At 40.8% G+C, this 25,981-nt stretch overlaps 1 protein-coding gene across 1 annotated transcript in view; it reads right to left on the minus strand.

Annotated features, from left to right (window-relative positions):
* Window positions 1-1,907: 1,907 nt before the first annotated feature.
* Window positions 1,908-25,981, minus strand: part of tafa4b (TAFA chemokine like family member 4b) — a 63,841-nt gene continuing 39,767 nt past the window's right edge. Inside the window, exons 5-6 of the mRNA XM_038291813.1 lie at window positions 10,566-10,690; window positions 1,908-3,999 (exon numbers count right to left, since the gene is read on the minus strand). Of these exons, the coding sequence (XP_038147741.1) occupies window positions 3,988-3,999; window positions 10,566-10,690 (137 nt within the window). The 3' untranslated portion in view covers window positions 1,908-3,987. The remainder of the gene's footprint in view (window positions 4,000-10,565; window positions 10,691-25,981) is intronic.

Here is a 25,981-nt window from a genome sequence, read left to right on the forward strand (position 1 = left end):
TGTTGTCTTCTGCTTTATCCAGGACTGGGTCACGGGGGCAGCAGTCTCAGCAAAGACTCCCAGACTTCCCTCTACCTTGACACCACCTCCAGCTCTGCTGGGGGAAGGCTGAGAGACATAGTCCCTCCAGCGTTCCCTGGCTCATGCCCTGGGCCTCCCCCCTATAAGTGCCTGGAACACCTCCCACCAAAGAATCCAGGGGACATCTGAAAGAGATCTCTGAGAAACCTTGGCTGACTCCTCTCAATGCAGAGGAGAAGCGACTCTGCTCTGAGCTTCTATCTAATGACCAAGCACCCCACCCCATCACTAAGGCATTGCCCAGTCATGCTGCAGAGAAAGCTGATTTGGGCTGCTTGTACCCGCAATCTCATTCTTTCAGTCATGGTCCAGTTTTCATGACCATAGGGGAGGGTAAGAACATAGACTGAATAGTAACTCAAGAGCTTTGCCTTTTTGCTCAGCTCTCTTTACCACAACTGAACAATGCAGCGTCTGCATTATAGTTGCAGCTGCATTGATCCATCTATCGATCTCCTACTCCATTCTCCCCCCACTCGTAAACAGGACCCCAAGATACTTGAACTCCCAGACTCGAGGAAGGAACTCTCCTCTAACCTGAAGGGGACAAGCCACCTTGTTCCTGTGAGAACCATGGACCCAAAATTAATGGATCTGATTCTCATCTCTAGAAAAGAAGTCCCAATCTAGTATTTACATCTACATGAGTAGTTTTCAGTTTTCCAACATTTCTGCTATGAATACACATTTATTGGTCTTATGAGATAGTCCACTTTTCTGTGAATCTGAATTTTGCATTTTTATTAAGTATTACATAAAACTCTAAAAAGTCAACAGAATCTAATTGTAAAGAAAAAATTGCAAATGTGCAATGAATAAATGGGGTTCACTTTGTAAAGTGAATAAGTAGACATATATCACATTTTAATATACTGAGATGGACCTGTTGTTTTTTTTTAATGTAGGTGAGCAAAGTTGTTGTTTTACTTTTTTTATATATATAATGCATTGTTTTTACCTGTATCTGAATGCTACTGCAGAATCCCATTCTGAAAAAAAGAGTATTGTTGCTAAGACAGTGCTCAAAGAAAGAGGGCAGTGTGGTGTGACTGGCCTAACAGCAACACTGCACCATAAGCCTTAAAATACTCTATGTCAGTGTTCCCAGGAGATGACCAGCGCTATCCAGGCCTCTCAGTAATGAGCGAGTAGAACCGCCTGCCACTGCTAGTCCTGCCGTCCCCGGACTCCCTCTGCCTCAGAGCTCAGCACTGGAGCTGGAGAGTCAGCGGCTCGGCTCCCAAACATTTATCATAGCTCACAAGGCAGCGTGTCTGAAAAGCGGAGGCTCTTAGCCACAGAGGAGCTGGACCCAGAAGGCTAACCTTGGGCATGCTGACCTAACACATTCACATATCAGAGAGGCATACTTCATACCGTGAGAAAAAGATTTGGATGGATGTTCAGGAGAGAAAACTTCATTTAAAAAAGCATGACACCAAAAAAAAAAAACTACATCTTTGCTTAAACAAGAAAACTGATAGAGTTTATGGAACAAATTTTTTTTAACAGAACTATCACTGTGCAAGTGTCTCAGACGAGAGGAGCATCACAGAGGGACAGAGACGGACAGAGAGGACAGAATAGTATGATGGTTGGGGGTTCAATCAATTGGAAATGCTGATGAATCAAAAGCAACAAAATCCTCTCAAATTTAAAAAGTTTGAATTTTTTCTCAAACTGTAGAACAGACTATAGATAGATCATCATCGGTATTTAAGATGTTGTGGGCTTTGTTAAAAACAAATGACACAGACTGAGGAGAGTAAATGAAAACATATGGAGCCCTGCAAAATAATTAAAAACCCTATATCTCTTTTTTTTGCTTTTATTACAATTGTTTTACTTCATTTTATACTATAATCATTTTGTGTGATGGATAAAGTAGGGTGAAATTGATATATTGGTATCAAGTTTTTCAGTAGACAAAAATCTGAAAGTGTTTGATGTTTGATGGTGTTTTAAATCCAGTTGTTCTGTGAAGGTTTGCTTGGAACATTTGTGAATAAAAAACGAAATAAACACCAAGGAACTACGTAAAAATGTCAGGGAGAAAGCTGCAGAGAAGTTTCAAATTGTTATCTCTGGAGGTGCTGCTTAGATCCTAAGCTCAAATAGAATGATTTATTGATATAACATTTATCAGTTGTGCAATTCCTAAATCTGGTCTTTATGGTGACATGAAGATCAGTGCTGCTTAAGTTTAACATAAAAAGTATAATAAAGAGGACATGACTGACACCTCAGAGAATAAAAAGATGTATCTGTTTGAAAAGGAGTGGTCAGAAAAGACCAACAGTGGTCCTTTTTTGCACACATGCATAACCTCATGTTATATGGAAAACTGACACTTCACTCTGCAGCATACATACCATCCCCATATTAAAACATGGCAGGCACATTATGATACTGTGGAGAGGCCCGTCCTCAGCAGAGATATAGAAGTGTATAGTAGTTCGAGGATTAGCTGGAGTTAGAGGCCGATGTGGAAGAAAGCATATTCTCATGTATCATGAACAAAATAACCTTAAACATACAGCCAGATCATTCTAGCTTATAAGATATTGATATGTTATTAGGCCCCAGTCAAAGTCCAGAGCTAACTCTATTTGAGAATGCCTGCCAGCACATAAAAAAAATATTTGTATATGTGACGTATGGGGGAAAAAAAATATTTTACAGCTTTAAAACAAGTGAAAGCTGGTGGTAAAATGCATTGATTCAGCGGATTAACATACAGCTGTCTGCCACACCTTTTACATTTTGACTTGCAAATTGACTTGAATGAATGTCATACTTTTTTCTGAAGTATTCCAAAGTATTTCGTGTTGGAATATTACATACAATCAAACAAACAACAAACAAAAACTTGAGGTTTTAGTGTGACAAAAAGTAACAATGTTCAAGGCGTTCACAAGGCAGTGTAACTAGAAAAAGATGATTCATTAGTCGTAAGAATACCATAAAGACAAAACCTTCTCTTTGTTTAAACGTTTATGAGCATCCTTAAAAACAGAATTAAAATAGGAAGTAAGGAATCAAAACTCTGAAGGATGAGATAATCAATGTCTGCAGGCAAAATAAAAATCAACTTATAAATACGGTAAGACAGTTTTCTAGTTCATATTTTGCGAGACTTCAAGTAAGTAAAGCTGCTTGATTTTGAGCTATTTTTCACAAAAAACTTGATCAGTTGATGGTTTACGATATGCATATTTATCTACAGTACTGCAATTCTCAGTTTATTAAAATGCTCACCTTCAGTTTCATTTGGGATCCACAACAAAAGATGTGCCATGTACTGAGCAATAAAACATCCCCAAACAGTTTTTCGACAGCTGCAAATATCCTACATGAATTTTTAATATTTTGTTATGATTCTACTGCAATTCCCCTAATTAGACCTGCAAAATGAATCCTGCAAAACCGTGCAAGCGGTGGTGACATGACCCACAAGAGCATTCTGCAGCTAATTTGCTATGAGCTTTTATGTATTTCATTGTTTCCGCTGTTTCCAGAAGAAGTTTTAAGAGTTTGACAACTTTGTCAGTAAATCCTTGACTTCTCTTCCCACACAGGAGCCCAAAATGCTTTGCTAAAGAGTTTCAAATGCTACATTGGTGTTAGAGATCAACCAATGTGTAACATTCCACATTGTTCATGGTACAGAATAACTGTCACACTTGAGTGACCCTGACTGCAGTCTTTTAGCTTCAATATGCAGTTTGGTAAATTTTCTGGATCCACATTGTTTTGATGAGAACTTTTTATCCATTTGTTTTGTGACAGATATCCCGACAGTAGTCCTTTCCTCGATATTCCCCATCAGGCTGTGAATATGTGTGAGTCATCCGCTGTCTCCACATTAACCGCTTCAGGTTTCTCTTTGCCTCAGTGGCTCTCTCGCTATCGTGTAACCTAAAAAAAAAAAGAAGAGAAACAGAGAAAGAGAGAGCAAGAGTTTGTGTAATATAAACCAACAAGGAAATGGAAAAATATGAATACTTTGCAGTCTGGCAGTAGGCTGGAGCCATATATTTGGAGACGTAAAGACCTTTTCCTCTCCAAATCTAATCCCTTGTGCATTTAAAATGAACTGACACGCTGATGAATTAGGAACTCTGGTTCTCATTTTCCAATCCCGAAAATGCTATAAAAGTTGGACTGTAATATTCGATGTAGGCAACATTATATGTGAGAACCAACTTTGGTCTTTCTTGTTGAACCATACAATACTGCCCTTGTGAGGCAGCCTATGAATCTTTCTGCAGCACACCAACGCTGTGTGGGAGCGAAACGGAGATGGACAGATACAGATAATCAAATAAGATGTTGAGGTGCTGGAAAGGGGTCACGGGTAGAAAATGAGTAGCCATGTAAAGAGGAAAACCACAGTGTGACTGCATGAACAGTTGCCAGGGAAGCAATGTGTTGTTGTAACTATTTTCCTTGACATCTGCTACTAAGTCTCCAAGTAACTGCTCCCTGGTCCCAAAGCTTTTTACAAATGCACAATTATTGCAGTCAGCTGACCAGCTAGTCGGGCTACAGCGTACAAATCAGAGGGAAAAAATAGGGATAAAATGAAAAGGCAGCATGCAACAGGATGAGGATAATTGCACCTATCACTCCCAGAGTTGGTGTTAGACTCATGCTCATTAATTGAGCTGCCAATGACTGAGCTCAGAAGAGCGTTGGTTTCTCAGTCTACCCTGCTCACCAATTTAATTATGACTCTTAATTGTACAGCCTCTATGAAAGGCTCCTGCCATAATGCATTCTAATGAATAGGACAGATGTTGGGCTGCGGTGCCATCTCTTGAGCAATTACACTCTCAGTGCCTGTGCCGCCTTTTCCCTCCAACTGTTTCTCTTTTTATATTTTACCTTTAAATAAAGCCCTTACTCAGTCCCACAACACACATACATGCACACACATCTACTACAGCTTCAAATTAACCTTCACACTTCAACTACTTACAAAGGGCCATGAAGGACTCTTATTTATATTAATTTACCTCATCTGAATGGGACTTGTTTACTCTACATTATATATGGGTTGAATGAATTACACTTAGAGTCACTCACTAAGGGATGAGCATTATGTTATTCTCTGTATCGTCTTTGTAGTTTATTAACTTTTTTTAAAAGGCTGATTAAATTATGGCTGTGACAAGTCAAACATTTGTTTATATTATATCTAGAATATTCTTCCCTCCTTTGTGAGACCAGTTTCACTGCTGCCTTTTTAAGTGAGAACACTGAAGGGGAAATGAAGCTAAAGATGTATTTCCCCTGATAAGATAATTGGATTTAAATGAATAAATGGACTGAATTAAAGCTCAATGTTAGTTTGATCTGCATTAAAGGTTAGTGAAGGCTTGGAGGGTGACGGGGCAGTCGATCAGTTCCAGTTGGACACTGATAAAGGTTGTGGTTGTTGGTATCGTAAGTAACTGTCTGCACACTGACTCCCTCAGTAGATAGCCTGACTAATTAACCAGCTAATAAAAATCACGTTTCTGTTTCATATGAAAACAGTTAGATCCTTTTATAATATTTTTGTATTTATTTATGTGTGTTTATTCCAGGTTTGATGAGCAGAACATTAGAGCATGCTAACAGTGTGTCAGTATGTTCATGTAGTGTACACACCAAGTACACAGACCAAGTGTAACCTCTAAGCTACAAACAGCTAAATAAATATCACTGTTCAACATGGAACCTGTGAGTTTGTGTTAAATATAAGAAAACAAGTGTACATTAAATGCTCAATGTTAATATTTTAGAAGAAAGAAAGATGGGCAGGCAATACGTAGTCGAGAGTTTGACAGGAACCCAAATCGTGATGGACAAATGACTGGGTCAGGGCTTTTCCAGAGCTACAACTCTTATTGGGCATTCTCAATCTGCAGCTGTCAGCAATTATCTAAAATGAGCGTCAAGAGCAATGCTTGGTCCTGCTGTAGTTTAAATTGCTGACAAAGTCAATGCTGTTTTTGACATTAAGGTGTCAGGATACAGAGATGTATCATGGTTTGTTGTCTAATAAGCTGCATAGATGCAGATCAGTCAGGGTGCCATGAGGATTATATTATCAAATAAATCAGTGTGTAACCTTAGAAATTAAATGAAAGACTAGAGTGGGTGTTGGTTCTGTGCTCCTGGGACCCGTTTCACAAAGCAGACTTAAGAAACTCAGGCTCTAATTGTCTCTGAATTTATCTAGCCTGAGGCTGACAATGAGTTTTCGGTTTCACGACAGCTGCTGTGAGTTAGTTTGATCAACTCTAAATAGGTCCACTCATAGATGAACACCTGGAACTAGAAATTAAAAATTAAAATAAAAAATTGGAGAAGTGTTTAAAAGACCTAGCAACCACACCACGGCTACAAAGTAGAGGCACATGGCTTAGAGGAGATTGCTGCTTGAGTTTATACAAAGTCTGTAATGGCAAGCAGTTTTAGCATATTTAAAAAGCACTCTGTTTTCTTGTTCAATTTGTAGATAATTAAAATAGGATTCTTCCTAGTCAAAATTATATTCCTTGATGAGTTTAATTCCAGAAAGTGAAAAAAACAAAAATCTGACAGTGACGTTGAATGCAGGAGGTTGCCCTGCAACCCAAACGAACGGTTGTCAGTTTGAGCCCCCGCACCGGCTTTCAGTGTCGCTGTGATCTTGGGCAAGACACTTCACCATCATGGCCTTCTTAGGGTGGTCAGAGGGCCCAGTGGCACCAGTGTACCACAGCCTCGTTTCTGTCAGTGAGCCCCAGAGCAGCTGTGGCTAAATAATAGCTTGCCACCATCAGTGTGTGAGTGAACGCCTGAATGTAGTGTAAAGCGCTTTGGTCGGCCAAGTCTCCTGGCTTGTAAAAGCTCTATATAAATTCAGGCCATTTACCATTCAAAATTGTACTAGCAAGAATTACATTCTATATATCTAGAAATATTTACGCATTTTCATTATCAAAACAGCCACTTGTATGTTTTTATGATATGTAAAATGCCTTTCTATCTCATCAAAATAATACAAATTATAACCGGTGACAGTAGAAATATGGAGATCTGAAATTTATTTCTACACATTATAATGATGTTATCACACATCAATGTGCTCTCATTGTTATCAAGTTATCAAGTTAATACCTGTTAGTCAATGTTGCTAATGTGAGGACGGATAAAGTCACGGAAATATGTGATGGATGGTGAGGTGAAATGGTAGCACTCATAAAGAACTTTCTTAATATGAAGGGCATCTATACACGGTGCATGAACTCTGTCTATATTAAATTCTCTGTGATTAATGCCACTCATTTTTTTATTGGATCCTCGTCAAAACAAAGTGCTAATATTGTGTTTTTAACAACCCACCTAGGTAAATAGTTTCTCTTATTGTTCGCACAAAACTATAACAGAACTCTGCAGATTAAATCCGGAAAAAAAAAAGAAAAAGAGGGCAGAGACAGAGGACACTGATTTTATTGAAGACAATCTAGTTGAAGTTTCCCTGATTTCAGATTTAAAAGATTTAAAATGTTCAAGACTTAATAAGAGTTTAAAAACTTTGAGTTTTCAAAAAAACCTGCTTGTCAAACTGGACCCACTACTCTACTCTGCAAGCATAAGCAGGAAGACAGGTGCACAAACAAAGGTCATAAAAGAAGAATGCACCAAAGCAGCTGCAGTCATGAATAAATGGTTAAACGTCATGTTGCTTGGGATTCAGGAGATAGTTCGTTGGTGTTCAAGAAAGGAAAAAATAGACAAAATCTAAACTTAAGATTATTCTTTATGGATTCACTTCTACTTCTGCAAATCCGCTGAAGCCCCAGTGTGTCTTTTGCAGGAAAGCTAGCCCATTTATGGTGGCACCAGAACACCAAAACCTGCTGGTAAAAGACCTGGTAAAATAGAGACTTTTTACAAACGAAAGCTGTCTGAATTGAAGTCAGAACATACAGTAATGAAAAAAGCTACAATTGGAGGCTTCTCATACCGTATGCCTGCATGTGACTAAATAAAAAATGCCTCACTCAAATGGTATAAAGCTACTTCTTCAGAGGAGTTCCAGTTCTTGTTAAAAAAAAAGGTAGATTTGTATTATCTGTTTATTTCAGTTGCTATTTGATTTCCGGGAAACATATTTATGTTATTGTTTAATTTTATTGAAAAGAAGAAAATCTCTAAAAATTAAATGTTAAGGTTAAGCTAATTTAATAAATATTTTTCATTTATATAATCAGATGTTTTTTTATTTTATACTTTTGGAAACTCATTATCACGTTTGACTGATTGGTTGGGAACTGACTAACTGGGTTACTCATGAAAAAGAAAAAATGGCCAAGATGGTACATAAGTTTAAAAAGGTTGGGAGCCACTGCTCTGCAGGTTAATCCTGGTACTTCCTGCAGGGTGTTGATGTGGCTTTTATCATTTTCCTGGAGAGGAGTGGCTTCTTTGTTGCACTTCTGCCATCAGATAGGTGTCCTAAGGGCTCTGCTTTTATTAACACACAGGAATTCTCCCACAGTTTCTGCATGCTCTGCAACAATATCAACCCGATCTTTTTGTTAAGTTCTTATTAAATACAAGTGTCACTTGGGTGCCCCAGAGTTTTCTACACAACTGCCTAACTTTTTCCCTTGAAGATCCTTTTATAAAAGTTTAATCAGGGTGTAAAGATGGTAGTAGTGGTCTCCTTTTCTTTGTAGTTGTACTGCAGTGTGTGATAATGAAACCAAAGGTTTTTATGCAGGTCACCACAGTTAGTAAATGAAGGAAAATCCCCTTTTAAAGTAAACTCTCTATTTTAAAGAGGGCTGAAATTATTTTACCTTGAAGAAACAATCATAAATTTATTATCAATACCAAAAAGATTAGGGGGTAAATTTTTATTTTATTTACATTTTATTAGTTTCCATTTTATATAATCAATATTCAAAGCCAACCAGAACCATTCAAATTGCAGAAGCAGTAAATATTGTTTCACAACTTTTGGCAATGGCTTTAAGTTGGTGGGCCTAGTCATGTATGGAAAATCGGAATGGAACCGCACACAGAGAGTCTGTCTGGGCATGAGATAGCTACCTGAAACAAACTGTCAGAGCTCCTGCAGAAATGAATCTATGCCAAAGATTCTTCAAGAAAAGTCGGATTGTTTTTAATCACAAAGTAGTTTTCCATTAAGTGCCCTGAAGCATTTGAGGCTTTATCTCTACATGTCTGACACTTTTAGCAATCCAACCAGATTGTCTCCCCAGCCACAATACTGAGAGCAATTTCTCCTTCCACTCTGGTTATCAAACCATAACTTGCTCTACTCTTTATCAATATAGTTAACATTTAGAGGGTAAGTCTGGACAAAAAAAAATTATAAAATAATCTAAACACTGTTTGTTTTTATCTTCTTTTTGTTGCGTTTCACTTTGTGTTGCTTAAAGGTATAGAGGACAATCTTTTATTTTCAGGTGGATCGTCTAAATAGGTGGTCCTCCAAATTGTCAATCAATCTGGTGATAAGAAGTGGAGAGGGCAGATCTTTTAAAGGGTGTTTTAAAAAATTTACAAAAATCCTCCACAATTACTTTAATTCCTTCAGTGTTCACAGTCCACTGGGACTGATGCCTGATGTTACTAAATATGTTTCTTGTTGTACTTTAAAACTGAGACTAATCTCATGGATTTTAAGCATACCTGTCCTTCATTCTTCATATTAGTTTTTTTTTTGCTGCCATCTTAGTAGTCCATTAATGCAAAGAAATATAAGTTCTGTTTAACACAAAATTAACTATTAATTGTCTAAAATATTATGAAATATATTTGAAACGTTATTTTATTAGAATAGTGTTAAATTTCTCCTTCTGCTTTATATTGTAAATGGCTTGTATTATTTCCTTGCAGCTGTTATCTTTTAGCTCTCAGAGTTTATTTGGCCTCATTACCAATTCCTCAAAATAAACCTTGGTTCTTAAACATACATATCCATACTAAACTTTGATATCACAGCACCATTTATTGAATAATGGTTTTATTTTGTTCTTATTTAATCCTCTTTAACGTTGTTCCTACAATTTATTAGATTTCTTATGCCTTTATTTTAATTACAGGTAAGTTAAATTTAAAAGGCTTAAAGAGTTTTTTGACTTATATATTTTAACTGGAAATAAAAAAAATTGTCGATCAATTATCTTCTTTTGAAGAGTTGTTTGTGTTTCTTTGGTATACATATTTAGTGCTGAAGTCCAGTCCGTCATGCATTGTTCTATAGTAGCAGACCTCTATAGGGAGGTATTCATAAAACAATAACTGACAGAGACTAAGAGCTGTTTTCTGTTATTTCTTAATTAAGTGCTTCACCCAACTTGATAGTTTTGATTGAGGGGAATAACTGTTTTAATATCTGAACTATGCATTAATTAATAGTTATTCATGGCATGCCCAAACCAATTCTTACACATGGTCTTATGGTTTTTTCTTACCTTGGTGGTTTTTACTTTGTTGCCAGTGCTGCATGACCAACCAGTCAGGTCAGGTAGGACTTTGCACTCCTCTCCATCCATACAGGGCTGCATGTGACACCACCACTTCTGGGCGACAATAGAAGCTAAAGAGCAGGAAAAGGTATTTCAGGAGAATTGAAGATAGAAATTCTGAATATGTAATGATTAGGGGGGAAAATGAATATTTAAATTCTGTGTAATCTTAAATGAGCTAAAATACTTAAAACAAAAAGTAATGGTACACTGTTTTATAAAACATGTCAGCAATTAGCAATCCAGAGTTGTGTGCCAAGTTCCTGCAGGTTCAGCACCATGGACAGAACGTGTGACCTACAGCAGCTGCAGTAATGGAAGACCCTATTTATTTAAAGTGAAGTAGAGTTTTTGTTTTATTTTTCATCTTGTAAGGATAGTTTGCAAAAGAACATTAATGTAAATACACATTTTTAAAAGAAGAAGAACTCTTGAAATGTTTGCATCAACATCTCAGTGCATTAAAAGGAAATGAAACCCTATGTCTTTACAGCATCCTCGATTATAGTAAAAAAGTACAGAAACATATGTGGTACAAAAAGATAAAAAATTGTATTATTATTCCCGTTGAGTAGAATGGAGAGTGAAGAAACTAGATTACCATAAAGATACGCAATTGGAGATGAATGCTTTCTTCAAATTAAAAGAAAATAACATGACTAATAAAGAGCTGGATGAAATCTCTATTTCCCACAGCACAAAATGACTCAATGGAACAACTGCTTTGCATGCAGAGTAGTGATGGACAAAATTAAAGGGATGGGAATAGGGGGGTTCAGTTAATGAAAAAAAAGCTCTTACAAAAATGAGTATAATATCTGTTTTATTTTACTAAGATTTACCAAAGAAAATGGCAGTAAATCTGAAAGAAAACCCCAATTTTGGCCGATTATTAGAATGCAGTTGAGCTTGACCACTTTGTGCCAAACCTGGCAGCTATTTTCTTCTATATTTGAGTCATGTTTCAAGAGCAATACTATTACTACTAAATGAACTATGGAAGAACCATTTAACATGGTGAGTGGAGCTCCCAGTGCATCCAGGAAACTAAAACACTATAAGATCTATATTTAATAGAGAAGTAAAATCCTGAGATTTTCACTGTCTTAGAAACTGACATGTAAATCTTTTGAATCATCAGACCTGCTCTGTAGACATCAGACAGTTTGACAGCTGAGAAAACTAAATTGTTTCTCTCCCAACCCATCATCCATATATTCCCCTATCTCAAAAGCAGCTTTACCTGGTCGTACAAAAGTATAATAGTAAGCTGACACTCTTTAGGAAGAGATGTTTAATACCCTGTGTCTTTGTTTGTAGCCAAATAGGTAAAAAAGCTTTCACTTTTTAAAACTATGGCTTTCCTGCATAGAAACATATTTAAATCCTCACAGGAAAACAACTTCTTTGTAAAAAAAAAAAAAAAAAAAGTAATTAGCTTTGGAGGGCACTAAGTGAGGCAGAGAGAAGGTAGGAAGGTAAAATATCCCTTTAAGATGACACTTAGGCAGAAGAACCATTTTTTAAGAAATAAACAGATGAGAATGGAAACAATTTGAATCAGATTTGGAAGAAAGACAAAGCAAAGTGAAGATGGTCCATTTTCACAACAAAAAAAGAATAAAAAACTCCTACAGCTTTCAAAGGGCATAATGTTAAGCCCTCTACTATGATACATGGGCTCAGGGCCAGTAAGTGCTTTTAAAAACCAGTGGCTGTGTGTTGCCTGTTAATGTGGTCACTACAGTGTGAAAAACAGCACCTCTAACTGTCAGCATGTTGTATTGCACTCAAAGGCATGGCCTGTGAGGTTTATTAGAGAGTTGTTTGTTCTCTGTATCTTATCTCACGCTGTTACAAGAAGAATATGGCACAAGTGGCACACACAATAACCAGGGTAAAAAGAGGCTGAGAGGAGTAATCCCCCTGTAATTTCAATGATGATCTAGATGCTGGACAGCATTCAGAGGCAGGTGCATACAGGTCAATAGTAACAGAGTTACACAGGTGGTATTAGCACTAAACAGAAGCACAGTGTCATATCAACAGTGACTGCTTCTGTTCTCAGATATGATGTTGGCAAAGAGATTGGAAGAGTTAATTTCCTGTAACTTATTGCACAATGTTGTCAGGAGAGTGGAAAATATACAGGAGTGGGCAGCTACATGATTCTTTTATCTCACATACTGTATATTACAGATGTTAAATATCTTTTAAGACGCATGTATCAACAGGTCAAGGATATAAAGATTACAAATATATATAATAATAATAATAATATAATAATAAAGTTATTGGTTGTTACAGAAGGCCATTGGTGTTTCAGCTCACAATCAAACTAAAAAGCTTTCTTGGCAATGTCTTTTTATATATTTTGTCCATATGATTTGTCTTTTTCTATTCTATCCACATTAAAGCTAGAGCCAACAATTCTGGAAAAAAAAAAAAAAAAAAAAATATATATATATATATATATATATATATATATATATATATATATAATATATATACAGACTTTGCAACTTACTAGACTTTCTAGTCTTTGCAAAAAATCATTTAAATCTACTTCAGTTAGTCACCTACAGAACAACATGCCATGGTCTGTAGTTCTTTGTTTTGATATTTTAATGGAAACTCTTATTTGATCAAATCTACTCTCTCAAAAATGACCCTGCAAGCTGAAATGTAAATGGTGACATGAAAAAAACGAAAGGCAAATAAAATCTTTTCAGTACATTCCTTTTTATATTAGATGATTTCTCTTTTTTCACAATAATAAATTCAATTTCTTCCACTTTTTTTACTTTCATTCAGAATGGCTGCAAGAAGACATTTGACCTATACAAAAACTAATAGACCTCAGTAAAATAGGACATCGCCGCCAAATCATATGAATGTACTTTATGAGGACCAGAAAAGATATGAAAACTATATAGTCTCTTTTCAAGCATTTTATGATTTTTCCATAATTTAGCAACCAAGCATTTACCTGTTATGAACCTAACTTGATCAGAATATTTCTAGTCAAAGCAAAGGGAAGAAGCAGAAATGCAATATTAACCCCTGGCAGTCAAATATAAAAAAGTAGAATGAGTTTAGATGTTTAACAGTTTTCATACATCTAATTCCAATGGTGAATTTAGAGAAAATCTATGCATACATGGGGAGAACAAGCAACTGCATGCAAAAAGACAGGTATTCAAACTCAGAACTTTCTTGCTGCAAAGCAGCTCCTCTACCAACTGTTCAGCCATTGCACAAAAACCAACCAGACCACTTTATTTAATGTCACTATTTGCTTTAGTTTCACCATCTGCAGTAGTGTCATTGAGGTCAATCTCTTGTTAAGCACATAAGGTTGATCCTTAAAACATAAATATTTTATAACATACACTATATTGCCAAAAGTATTTGCTCACCCATCCAAATTATTGGAATCAGGTGTTCCAATCACTTCCATGGCCACAGGTGTATAAATTCAAGCACCTAGGCATGCAGACTGTTTTTACAAACATTTGTGAAAGAATGGGTCGCTCTCAGGAGCTCAGTGAATTCCAGCGTGGAACTGTGATAGGATGCCACCTGTGCAAAAAATCCAGTCGTGAAATTTCCTCGCTCCTAAATATTCCACAGTCAACTGTCAGCTGTATTATAAGAAAATGGAAGTGTTTGGGAACGACAGCAACTCAGCCACGAAGTGGTAGGCCACGTAAACTGACGGAGCGGGGTCAGCGGATGCTGAAGCGCATAGTGCGAAGAGGTCGCCAACTTTCTGCAGAGTCAATCACTACAGACCTCCAAACTTCATGTGGCCTTCAGATTAGCTCAAGAACAGTGCGCAGAGAGCTTCATGGAATGGGTTTCCATGGTCGAGCAGCTGCATCCAAGCCATACATCACCAAGTGCAATGCAAAGCGTCGGATGCGGTGGTGTAAAGCACGCCGCCACTGGACTCTAGAGCAGTGGAGACGCGTTCTCTGGAGTGACGAATCGCGCTTCTCCATCTGGCAATCTGATGGACGGGTCTGGGTTTGGCGGTTGCCAGGAGAACGGTACTTGTCTGACTGCATTGTGCCAAGTGTAAAGTTTGGTGGAGGGGGGATTATGGTGTGGGGTTGTTTTTCAGGAGCTGGGCTTGGCCCCTTAGTTCCAGTGAAAGGAACTCTGAATGCTTCAGCATACCAAGACATTTTGGACAATTCCATGCTCCCAACTTTGTGGGAACAGTTTGGAGCTGGCCCCTTCCTCTTCCAACATGACTGTGCACCAGTGCACAAAGCAAGGTCCATAAAGACATGGATGACAGAGTCTGGTGTGGATGAACTTGACTGGCCTGCACAGAGTCCTGACCTCAACCCGATAGAACACCTTTGGGATGAATTAGAGCGGAGACTGAGAGCCAGGCCTTCTCGTCCAACATCAGTGTGCGACCTCACAAATGCGCTTCTGGAAGAATGGTCAAAAATTCCCATAAACACACTCCTAAACCTTGTGGACAGCCTTCCCAGAAGAGTTGAAGCTGTTCTAGCTGCAAAGGGTGGACCGACGTCATATTGAACCCTATGGATTAGGAACGGGATGTCACTTAAGCTCATATGTGAGTCAAGGCAGGTGAGCAAATACTTTTGGCAATATAGTGTATGTTGAAATCTGTGATTTTGTTTCAGTTCACCATAACATATAACCACGGCTGCTCAGCTGAATTTCTATACATCTTGTGATGTCACTAACCTAAATACACAAAGATACATTTTTCTCTTTACCTCCCAGGATATTGCCTTATAGCTCTGTTTAAAAAGAACAAGAAAATACACCACTATATATTACCTTGTTCTCCGGAGGTGAAATAGATGATTCTTTAAAAATGAATAATTAAGCACCAAAAGCCTTCATGTTGCTAAAAGAATATGAAGCCGTTAACCACTGTTGACACGTACACATCTGTATGATCAGCTAAGTGGAAATCTCTGCATCAGGGTTGCATTTCCTTAAAAAGAAGAAGAGTGGTGTAACTTTTAATACACATTTTGTGTGACACATAACAGGGGATTCAACCATTCAATTAGAATACAAAGTGTAAGATTGGCATATCATAAGTACATAGAAAAAATAAATGCATATTTTTCTCTAGGTGTTATAAATAAAAATCAAGTGTTGAATTGCAGGATTATCGTGTATTTGACTCCATTGATTTTCCTATAAACTTGACCAGCATCCTCTTCACTTACAGAGGGAAGGCAGTCTCACAGCTCAATGCTGCCACCACCATGCTGCACAGAGGACATTTGTTTTAGGATGATCTGTAGCTTTAGTTTTTCTGCTAAACATTTTTTTTTTTTTTATGTAGTCATGAACCTCAAACCTCCCTACTAATTTGACACTTCTCTGACACTTCCGTCATTTTCTCACACAAATGGCTTTATGCATGCAGCTGTTCTGGGAAGAATACTGTAGATGCTGAATGAACAACAAGAAGTCTGGATTACAGAATCTCCTATGAAAAATTTGAGACTTTTGCCTACTTGTAAATTTGTAACTTTCTCTCTGACCTGTCTAGCGTGTTTCTTGCTCTTTGCGGAGCAATATGTTTGCTTCACAGAACAGATGAATTAATGCTGAAAGAAAAAAAACACTCACGTATTTTTAACACATTGTAAGTAAGTGAGAACTGGCATCAATAGGGCCCCTGGATCGCATTGGATGGTCTTAAGAAAAAGTTTGCCAAACGTTTTGGATATTTATTTATGATACAGAATAAATATTAGAATTTTAAATCAGTTTGAATCATTGCTGGCTATGATATTTTAAGAGTTTTAGTATCTCTGTTGAACTAATTTGACATATTCAACGTTTCTCAGAATTATCTCTTTTCCTACAGTTGCACCATGACAGTCAACAAGTCAAAGTGAAAATGGGGAGAGAGAAAAAGTCCTAAAATAGGGCCCTTGAGAAATGAGGATAAAACACCCAGCACCTCTCCCCTTTTGACTATAATTGCATCATTCTCATTAAGAGCCTGCATTGATATTCACAAAAGGTGTCTATGCAAATGAAAGAGTTTTACAGCCCAAGCATACATTTCATCACACCTACTTTCAGCTCATTACAATAGAAGCAGCTCTTGAAGTAGCTTTTTTTTTTTTTTTTTTTACAATATTTTCACCATGAGATAAGCTCAGGGTTAAAATGCCTTGACTCTGCCTTGCTCAGGGTGCAGGTGATTAGGGATGACAAGAGACAGAGGCTATGTTATTCTCCAGGTTCCCACCTAGTCTCTGGGGTTCCTCTAAATAAGGTCAACGGTAGCTTCCTGCCACAAGGCTCCCTGCAGCTCTGCCTCTTCTTCCACTGATGACAACACGTCAATCTAGTAAAAGCTTGAACAGTGTCACTTAATGCTGTTCGTTCCCATTTTAGATGCAGCTTTTTGAGAACAATCTAAAAGAGCATCTTAAAAGATGCCACTAACTTCATGCTGTCTGGCTTTTACTGTCCTTGTAGTGTTTGTGACATCAAGTGGACAAAGTAGAAACTGCAGCTGCAGCTTGGAAATGATAATGAGGTGAACTTTTCCACAGGTTCCTTTGGTTCAGATATAACGCTAATTAGCACATTCAGGGTGCCACCTGTCGTCTTCATAGGTGCTGATTGTTTTTTGTGAATTATTTCTTGGCAAAACGTTCCCGACTACAAGCCCTAGAAACTTGATACTTTACAGGTGTGTTGATCAATTCTAAATCAAGCAAAAAATAGGATGAACCATTTTTGTCACTTTAAAGAAACTTTGAAGAGTTTATTTGATAATGAACGGGAATTACCAATAAATCAATAAAAAAAATACATATATACATACGTATATGTACATAAAATTTTCACTCTTTTTCATAAGTATTTTATGTCTTTTTTGTGGAGGTGGATAATCCAAGTCCAAGAAGTAAAAACCCTGCATAGCTTTTCTTATCCAGTTCTCTTAATCAGGGGTTTAGTCCCCAGTCTGTGTTGTGGAGCCTGAAATGTAAATGGTTGGAGCTAATCTCTATGCAGGCTTTTATATTTCTGGACCTAGATTATCCGCCTCTGATTTTTAGGGGGCCTCCCTTAGTAAGTAGCCACAGTTATTTTGGGTTTCATGGGAAAAATGTTTGAGATCCCAAATCTATACCCTGAAAATTTATATAATTTGGCAGTGGGGCATTACAATAAATCACGGATAGAGAATTAGTCCAATATCAATGAATGCAATTCTAATATCAAAAGAACTTTCTAGAATACAGTTTTCAATGATTTCTATGTTCCAAATGTCTTGGATTTATGCTTAGCAAGCAAATAATAGCATAATTATACTGGATGGAGCCTCGTTACAGTTGATGATAAGATCTAATTAGTATATTCACACAGAAGTTTAAGGAAAATGCTAGAAGCTTTGTAGTTACTGATAAGAAACAGAGAAGGCAGAAATATATTAACTAACTTCGACTGACATTGTAGTTGCTATGTTGGAAAATAGCAACCCAATCAAACGATTTCCCTTATATTGTGCAGCATATTATGGCACAGCTGTAAACCAGAGCTTTACAATTTGAGAAATACTTGTGATACTTCAACTGTAAGTTTAAGTTACATTTTTATTGTTTACTTAATCAATGAGTAATGCCCCCACCATTCTTTTTGAGCTTTAGCATCTTAGCCACTAGCAATGCAAACCAGTTGTAAACAGCAAGTGCTGTTAGAGTACATCCAAATGATCAAATATATAAAAGGTATGCAAGGGAAATTTTGCTTTTTTACTTCAGAAGGTACGAGGCAGCTGGCTCAAGTTAATGAGGAGATGGATGAACTAATCACAATAGGGCAACTCAGGAAGAAAAGTTGTTAGAGGCTGCAAAAGGCTTGACATTGTGTCATAGCTTCCCCATCCAACAGGACAAAAAACACGGAATCAGTGCTACAATGGAAATGTGTAGATCAGTGAGTAATTGTGTATCATAATGGTGTAATTAAAGTTCACAATCATATCCAATTGTGAATGTTTGGTATGAAAACTGATTTTCATAGATGCTCTGCATCTATACTGATGAAGCTTTTTTTATAAAACAACACAAGCAAACATGGTGCCTTTATGGTAAATTCTAAGCAAATAACTTTGGATTTTTTTCTAAAATCTGTCAGAGGACACAGTGAAATATAAGAACATTAATGCTTGAAATAACTTAAACCACCTTGATGTGATGTGGTATATGCAACATCTTCTGCAAAGCATGTGTCTTTTGGAGTGTTTACTCATTAATGCTAAAAGGCAAAGCCATTCACTACAGCAGCATGGACCATAAATTGCAATGAGCAATTCACTTCTGTGTCTCTATATGCAGCTGCTTTATGGTTTTTACGTGTAGGTAAATACTGTGACGGCTCTGCATTGAGCGTAAGGCATAATAAATATTCATGCCCTTTACTATGAGGTCATTATTATTTAAAGGCTAATGGGTTACTTCAAATGAAAACAGGGCTAAGGATGGACCCAGAGGTATAAACACCTCAAGGCTTTATAACAGTTCCACTCAGTGATCCTTTAGTACAGAAGTAGCTGGAGAGCGGCATCCATTTTTTTCTGCAATGATTTAATAACGTACTGCATCACTATAGCCCAAGCTCACATTTTCATGCCAGCACGCACCCAGGCATGCATGAGGGGAAAACCCAGGTGGAGAGAGCATCGTGAAAACTGTCCAAAAGAGATAGCAGAGACAGCAGAACGAGAATGGACTGGAACAAAATACAGGACAAAAGCTTGTCAGTAAGGAAAGCGGTCATAAGCAACAGCTGATTGATGAAGTTGATGTCTTCTGTAATGATATCACCTGTGGACAACCAACACACTATTAAACCCTCTTTTCTATTTGATCTTCAATTTAGCTGACTGCAGGAAAAATAGTGTGCACAGTAATAAAACTAGTAGATTGATGTCTTAACAGGCAGAATCATAAAAATTAAAGAAAATCCTTTAAGTTTGAGTCACAAAATCAAAATGCTGCTCATACAGTGCTGGGTGACCTGTGCTGTAAATTATTTGTATGACATCTTCTACCAATAGGACAGCATGTACTCCTCTGCTATAAAATTCCACAAGGCTGGAAAGAGAGAGGTCTGGCCCTCCTATGCTCTCTCCCCTTCAGTTCACCCCACATGTATTCTAAAGGATTAAGGCTTGGGGACTGACAAAGAGGATTGGATTTCTGGGAATCCCTTTTTGATAATAATGCTGCTGAAAGAATAATTTTCCGTTTTCTGGTAGAGTTTCTTTGATATTTCAAAAATTTCAAGATGGTCCCCTACAAACAAATATCATGGGTCCTTGAAACATGGCCTCACAGATCCTCTACCATGAGTATTAATTGCATGTGTTAGGTGGGGTCTTTAACATATTCCTCCTTTTCCTATTACTAAACCCATCTGGAGGTTATGTTGCAGATGAGCTTAACTTAAGGGCACTTTCAAAACAGAGGTGTTTGGTTTACTTTAAATAGATTAAGACTTAGATAGCTGTGAGAGCTCGCTGACATCTGTGTTACTGTTGCCGCACATCTTCCTCTCTGCTTTATTTTGTGTAGAGCTTCATTTTTCTCCTGGATAGAGAGCATAATGTAGGATAGTTTGCTGCCTTTTCTACTTCAGACAATTTATTGTGATGGCACCCCAAGCAAGCAACTGTTACAGATGCCTTATATTTTCCAAGTAGTTTTAGTTGCTTTCAAAGGTTGAGTATTGCCACTTTTAAGGCTAGGCTTAAAATTTTCTTTTTGATAAAGTTTATAGTTAGAGTGGCTCACGTTATTTTGAGCTATCTCTGTAGTTATGCCGCTATAGCCTTAGGCTGGTGGAGGACATAAAGAACACTTTTCATCATTCTGCTTCATTCTATCTTGAATCTCCCAGTCTGCAATATTTATTGCTCAAATTTTAACTTTATGCTTTCTATGCTTTCCCACATCATAGCAGCTTTATCTTTGACATGAACACTGGTTCAGAGCTTTGTCGCTTAACTATTGCTGCATGCATGCTTGGTGTGAGGGATTGTCCTAGAGTCAACAACAAAATGTTGCCACATGCCCATCCAGGAGGAGCATGTGTAGTAAACTCTATGCAATCAGCTAGTTTTCCTTAGATAAAAAACGTTAAACCTTTCAGACAGTATGGTCCTATTAAAATGTCTCTGTAAAGTGCCTTTAGATGACACATGTTGGGAATTGGTTCTTTATAAATAAACTGAATTTAAATGCTATTGAGTCGCAAAGAACCAAACAAAAGTATTACATAAACTGGAACGAATCCCCACTTGTTTTCTGGTGTGAAAACAGCCTTATCCTTAAAGGAATAGTACAACCAAAACATGATTAGCCTTCATTTTCTACTCACCCCCATGCTGAACAACACTCTGGAGTACTTTTTTGATATCTCAAATGCATCTGGAGATCTGGGAGGCTTCTTGCTGTCTGCTGACATTCAAATAATGGAGGTCCATAGCGCCCGAGGCAGAAAGTTTCATAAAAGTCCACAAAAAACGTGTCAATATTCCTCCATACTGCTCGTCCAATGTATTCCAAGTGTCCTGAGTGGGTAGCGTCCATAATTTACTCGAAACGAAGTCATTTAAAATGTTTTTAGAGCATAAACAGTAATGTATAGGATTTCCTAAAAGCGCGCGCCTGCGCGTTCACAACGCTACGGAAGCCGGCAGACCAAACCAGATGAAAGTACGCATTCAGCGTCTGCTCTGCCGATAATGCAAGCGTAGAAGAAGAAATGTGCTGTTTACCTGTGCAAAGAAAGAAACAACGAAAGAAAAATGTCTGAGGACTTCAGTGTTGAGGAAGAGCATGAGTTCTTTGCCGAGCTGAATGCGCACTTTCGGGGGTTCGGGTTCTGTGGGGAGTGCTGCTTGGGTTCTGGGCCGGTGTACGCCCGGCTGTCTGTCCCTGCTGCCACGGCCTCTGGTGTGCCGGGGTGCCTCGGGGCCTGCTGGGCTGGGGGGGGGGCATGGACATTAACACCTATGGCAAGTGCTTACCCCCTCACGGGTTTGCACTCTGTAAGTGGGGGAAGGGGAGGGAGGGGGAGTAGGTATGATCTCGGCCTGGATGTCTTCTGTCGCTTGTGTGGTGAGTAGCTTGATTGTTATTGTAGGGGAGGGATTACATCTCCGGAGGGGGGGTGGGGGGTGGTGATAGAGGGAAGGAGATCTTTGAAGGGCTTCGGGTCTGGCTCCCTGTCTTGGTCCTGGTCCGTGCTGCCCCCTGGTGGGGCTTCGTCCGGGGTGGGGGCTCTGCGTGTTGCGCGTTGGCTGGCCGGCTGGGGTTGTCCCCTCCCTTATTCATTTATTTATTTATTATTATTATTTTTTTTTTTCTTATCTTCCTTTTATATTTTTTTATTAATTTAATTTATTTATTTATTTATTTTTTTATTTTTTATTTATCTACTTATTTATTTATTTTTTATTATTTTTTTTATTTTTATTTTTGGATGGACAGGACGGGGGGGGGTGGTGGTGTCGGCTCCGTGCCCGGCTGGCTGGTGGGTCCTGCTGCCGGTCCCGTGCCCCCGGGCTATGGTGGTGAAACTGGTGGGGCCCCCTTCTCTGGGGGGGCTCTCGGGGAACGGGGGTGCCTATTGGAGTCAGCGGGGGAGCTGGCTCCCTGGGAGTGCAGCAAGCACCCCAGTCCTTTGCTCCCCATCCCCGAAATCCTCCCTCTGCCTGCTCCATCACTTTGCCACACATGTAGGTTTTTGGGGAGGGGGTCGTTACTGGAGGGCCACACCTTCTGATGACGTCCCCCACACCAATTTTATTTTGCATTTTAGACACTTCCATCAACATCATTTTCACAACACACATCTATGTAGGGCATTTTCGGGGGGTGGGGGTCAGGGCCACAGGGGGGGGGGGCTTATTTTATGGGCCTCACCACGGTCGGCCTCCTCCATCCCCTCTCGCATCTAGACATTGAGGGTTGAGGGTTGTCGAAGGGGGGGGTGTGCTGGCACCGTCTATCTCCTGGAGGGGGGGTGGAGTGTGCCGGACACCCCCTCTTGGTACTCCCAGTTTTAATTGCATCTGAGAGCAACACGCAACAACACCACTACCGAGCGGGCGCAGGGAGGATCGGGGTCTTCTCACACCCCTGTTCTCCGGCTGCCGCCTGGAGTCTGGGGCCTGGAGGAAGAGCGGGCCGCCTGGTCCGTGGTTTTGGCTGGGGCTGGCTGCGGGGCCTAGGTGGCCTGCTGGTGGCGGGGCTGTCACCTCTGCTCTCCCCAAAGAAGGTTGGATGGAGGGGCATGAAGTGCCTGGTTGAAGGTTTTTTTTTTTTTTTTTTTTTTTTTTTTCTTTCTGTTCGGGGGGGGGGCGGTTCTGGTTGGGTGGCCGGCGCGGAATGGGTGGGCCCCGGTCCCGGGGGGGGCTCTTGCTGGGGGTGGTCCGGTCCGTGTGCGGGGTGGGGGGCCGGGCTTGAAGCAGGAAAGAGATGGGTTGGTGTGGCGGGGTCGCCGCTCCCCTCCCCTCACATCCGGATTTTAGGTTCACTTATGGGGTCATCCGATAGTCCCGGGACCGACCACCGGTGTCACCGGGTTTTTGGTCCTGGTATTATTGGATGTGAGTGTTATGTGTGAATGTGTGTCCGCGTTGTTATTTTCTTTATTTATTATTATTATTATTTTATTCAATTTTTTTTTTTTTCCTGTGGTACGAGTGGGGGCACTAGGGAGGGAAGGCATGATTGAGATGGTGTGTTTTTTTTTTTTGTTTTTTTTTTTTTTCTCCCAGGTTGGGGTCTCAACCGCACCCTCTCCCAAATACATCTCAAGTCTCCGCTAAGTGCGGAGCCCATTCCCCCCGTCCTGCTCTCCCTCCGCTGGCTGGCGTCGGGGCTCACCGGTGCACTGGTGGAGCTGGGGGTGGATGCCCGGGGGACTGCTGGCTCATTCCTGGCAGCCTCTCCGCTGGCCCCGGCCGGCCGGGGCTTTGCTGGGGCTCCTGTCTGGGGATCGGGTGCCCTTGGGGCCTCGGATCCCCGGGGCCTGGGACTGGATCCGCTTCGGGGTGGGGCTGGGTGTTGTTCGGGGATTTTTGGGGTCGGTGCCGGTGCCTTCGCTACGATGCCGGTTCCTGGGCGGTGTTTCTTTCCTATGCCGGTTCTGTGGTACCGGTTCGGGGGGGGGGGCTGCACGGCATGGTGGGGTGCGGGTCTTGGGTCCTGTTTTGGGCTCCGGTTTTTCCGCTCGCACTTCTCCTCTTGCCTATTTATTTTGATTGTAATTATTAATTAATTAATTAATTTACCTATTTATTTATGTTTTTTTTTCTCTTCCTCGGTGGGGGGGGAGCGGTTGCGGACGGGTCGGTGTCTGGTGTCCGCTGTCGCATTGTGGGGGCATTGTTTTTTTTTTTTTTTTTTTTTTTTTTTTTTCTTTCTTCTTCCTTTGGGGGGTTTGGCATGTCTGTTTTCTCGGGGGGCGGGCGGGCCTGCTGGGTGGGGGTCCTGCTGGCGGCGCGCCGCTGGTGTGTGGGGGTCCGGGCGGCTCCGGCGGGGGGTAGTGTTGGAGGGCCGGTCTGGGCGGGCTGGCTGCGCTGGCTAGGTATTCGGGTGGGTTTTCCCTCCTGGAGGCATGGCGGGGCTGCTCTGTTCCCGCTGATCGCGGCGGGTGGGGCTGCGGGGCGGGTGGGGGCCTGGAGTGGCTATGGCCGGCGCGTGGTGGGGGGGCCGGGGCGGCGGAGCTGCTCTGGCCGCGTGTCAGGGCCTGGTACGGGCGGCGGGGGGGGCGGCGGACGTGGCTGGGATGCTTTGGCTTCGTCCGGTGGGGGGGGCGGCGCGGTTCGCTCCGCTCTGGCTTTGTGCTGCCCCTTGGGCTGCTGGGGGGGGTGGTTGCGCCGGCTGCGGTCTGCTCTTCTTGCGGTTTTGCGCCGGGCGGCTTTTCTGCTCTCGGGCTGATTCTGTGCGCGGTGTGTTTCGTTGCGCGCTGTTGGCATCGGTCTTGGTGGGGTGGGGCTGCGCTTTTGGCCGGGGGGGGCGTTTTGGGGGGGTCCCGCGGCGCTCGCGGCCGGTTCGCGGCGGATGCGCATGGGCCCCGGCCGGGGGCGCGGCCGCCTGAGTGTTTTCCTGGGTGGTGCGGTCGCGGTGGGTGTTGCGGCCGGTCGCCGGGGCTTGGTGCTGGGGGGCGGGGCGTGTTTCGGTGCTCTGTGGGGCTGGGGCGTTTCGGTCGGCGCCGTGGGGGGGCTGGTGTTCGATGCCCGGCCCTACTTCGGGGTGGCCGGCTGCCGGCGGGGCCCGCGGACTCGTCCCCGCGGCTCCCCGGGGCGCCGGCATGGCGGTGGCTGGGGGGCTTCTTCGTGGCTGTCTCTCCTCCTGCCTTGGTGGGGTCTGGTTTCCGGGGCTGGCCCCGCCTTGGTGCCTTCGCTTCTGGGGTCCCCTTGGGCGCCTGGGGCTTTGGGTCTCCCGGCGCTGGACTCAGTGCTCTGGGGGGTGTGCCTCTCCGGCTCTCCACAACCACTATTGAGCATTTTTTCTATGGTTAAAACTTTACATGCACAAGTTCACCCTCACAAACAACTACAGGTGCTAGGCTTCAAGTACTTAGAGATTCACTTCCAAACAGAAACCCCACATTCATATCTTCAGGTAACACAGAGTACATGTCAGACTTAATAATATTACGTTAGCGATAGTTTCAAGGTGTTTGCTTTATTGTATATCTCGTACCATGTTTTTTGGTTGTGCTGTTCTTTTTTTTTTTTTTTTTTTTTTTTTTTTCCATCTCATTACAGGTGTTGAAGCAGACTGAAAATGTTTTGTCATTGTCTCCTTCCTATCTCCTCTTTCTTTCATCTTTTGTCCTGTTTTTTTCTTTTTCTTTTCCCTTCTTCTTCTTCTGTTTTTCTGCTCTACTTACATTGCAGTGTCCATATGAACTGTAAAACTCCCTGCATAATTATAATAAAGCAATTTATATACATGAAACAAGTGGAGCAGTATGGCAATTGCCATACCGCTACACTTGTGAAAGTAAAATCTGTTGGGCTCCTTTTGGCATCAAGACAATTATTCTTATTGCCACCTTGCCAGACAGGACACTGTAAAAAAAAAAAAAAAAAAAAAAATGAATGCGCACTTTCATCTGGTTTGGTCTGCCGCGGTTTCCGTAGACTCGTGAACGCGCTTTTAGGAAATCCTATACACTACTGTTTATGCTCTAAAAACATTCTAAATGACTTCGTTTCGAGTAAATTCTGGATGCTACCCACTCAGGACACTTGGAATACATTGGACGAGCAGTATGGAGGAATATTGACACGTTTTTTGTGGACTTTT

Source organism: Cyprinodon tularosa, unplaced genomic scaffold (genome assembly GCF_016077235.1).
Source record: "Cyprinodon tularosa strain WSP-4 unplaced genomic scaffold, ASM1607723v1 ctg300, whole genome shotgun sequence".
Classification (NCBI taxonomy): Eukaryota; Metazoa; Chordata; class Actinopteri; order Cyprinodontiformes; family Cyprinodontidae; genus Cyprinodon; species Cyprinodon tularosa.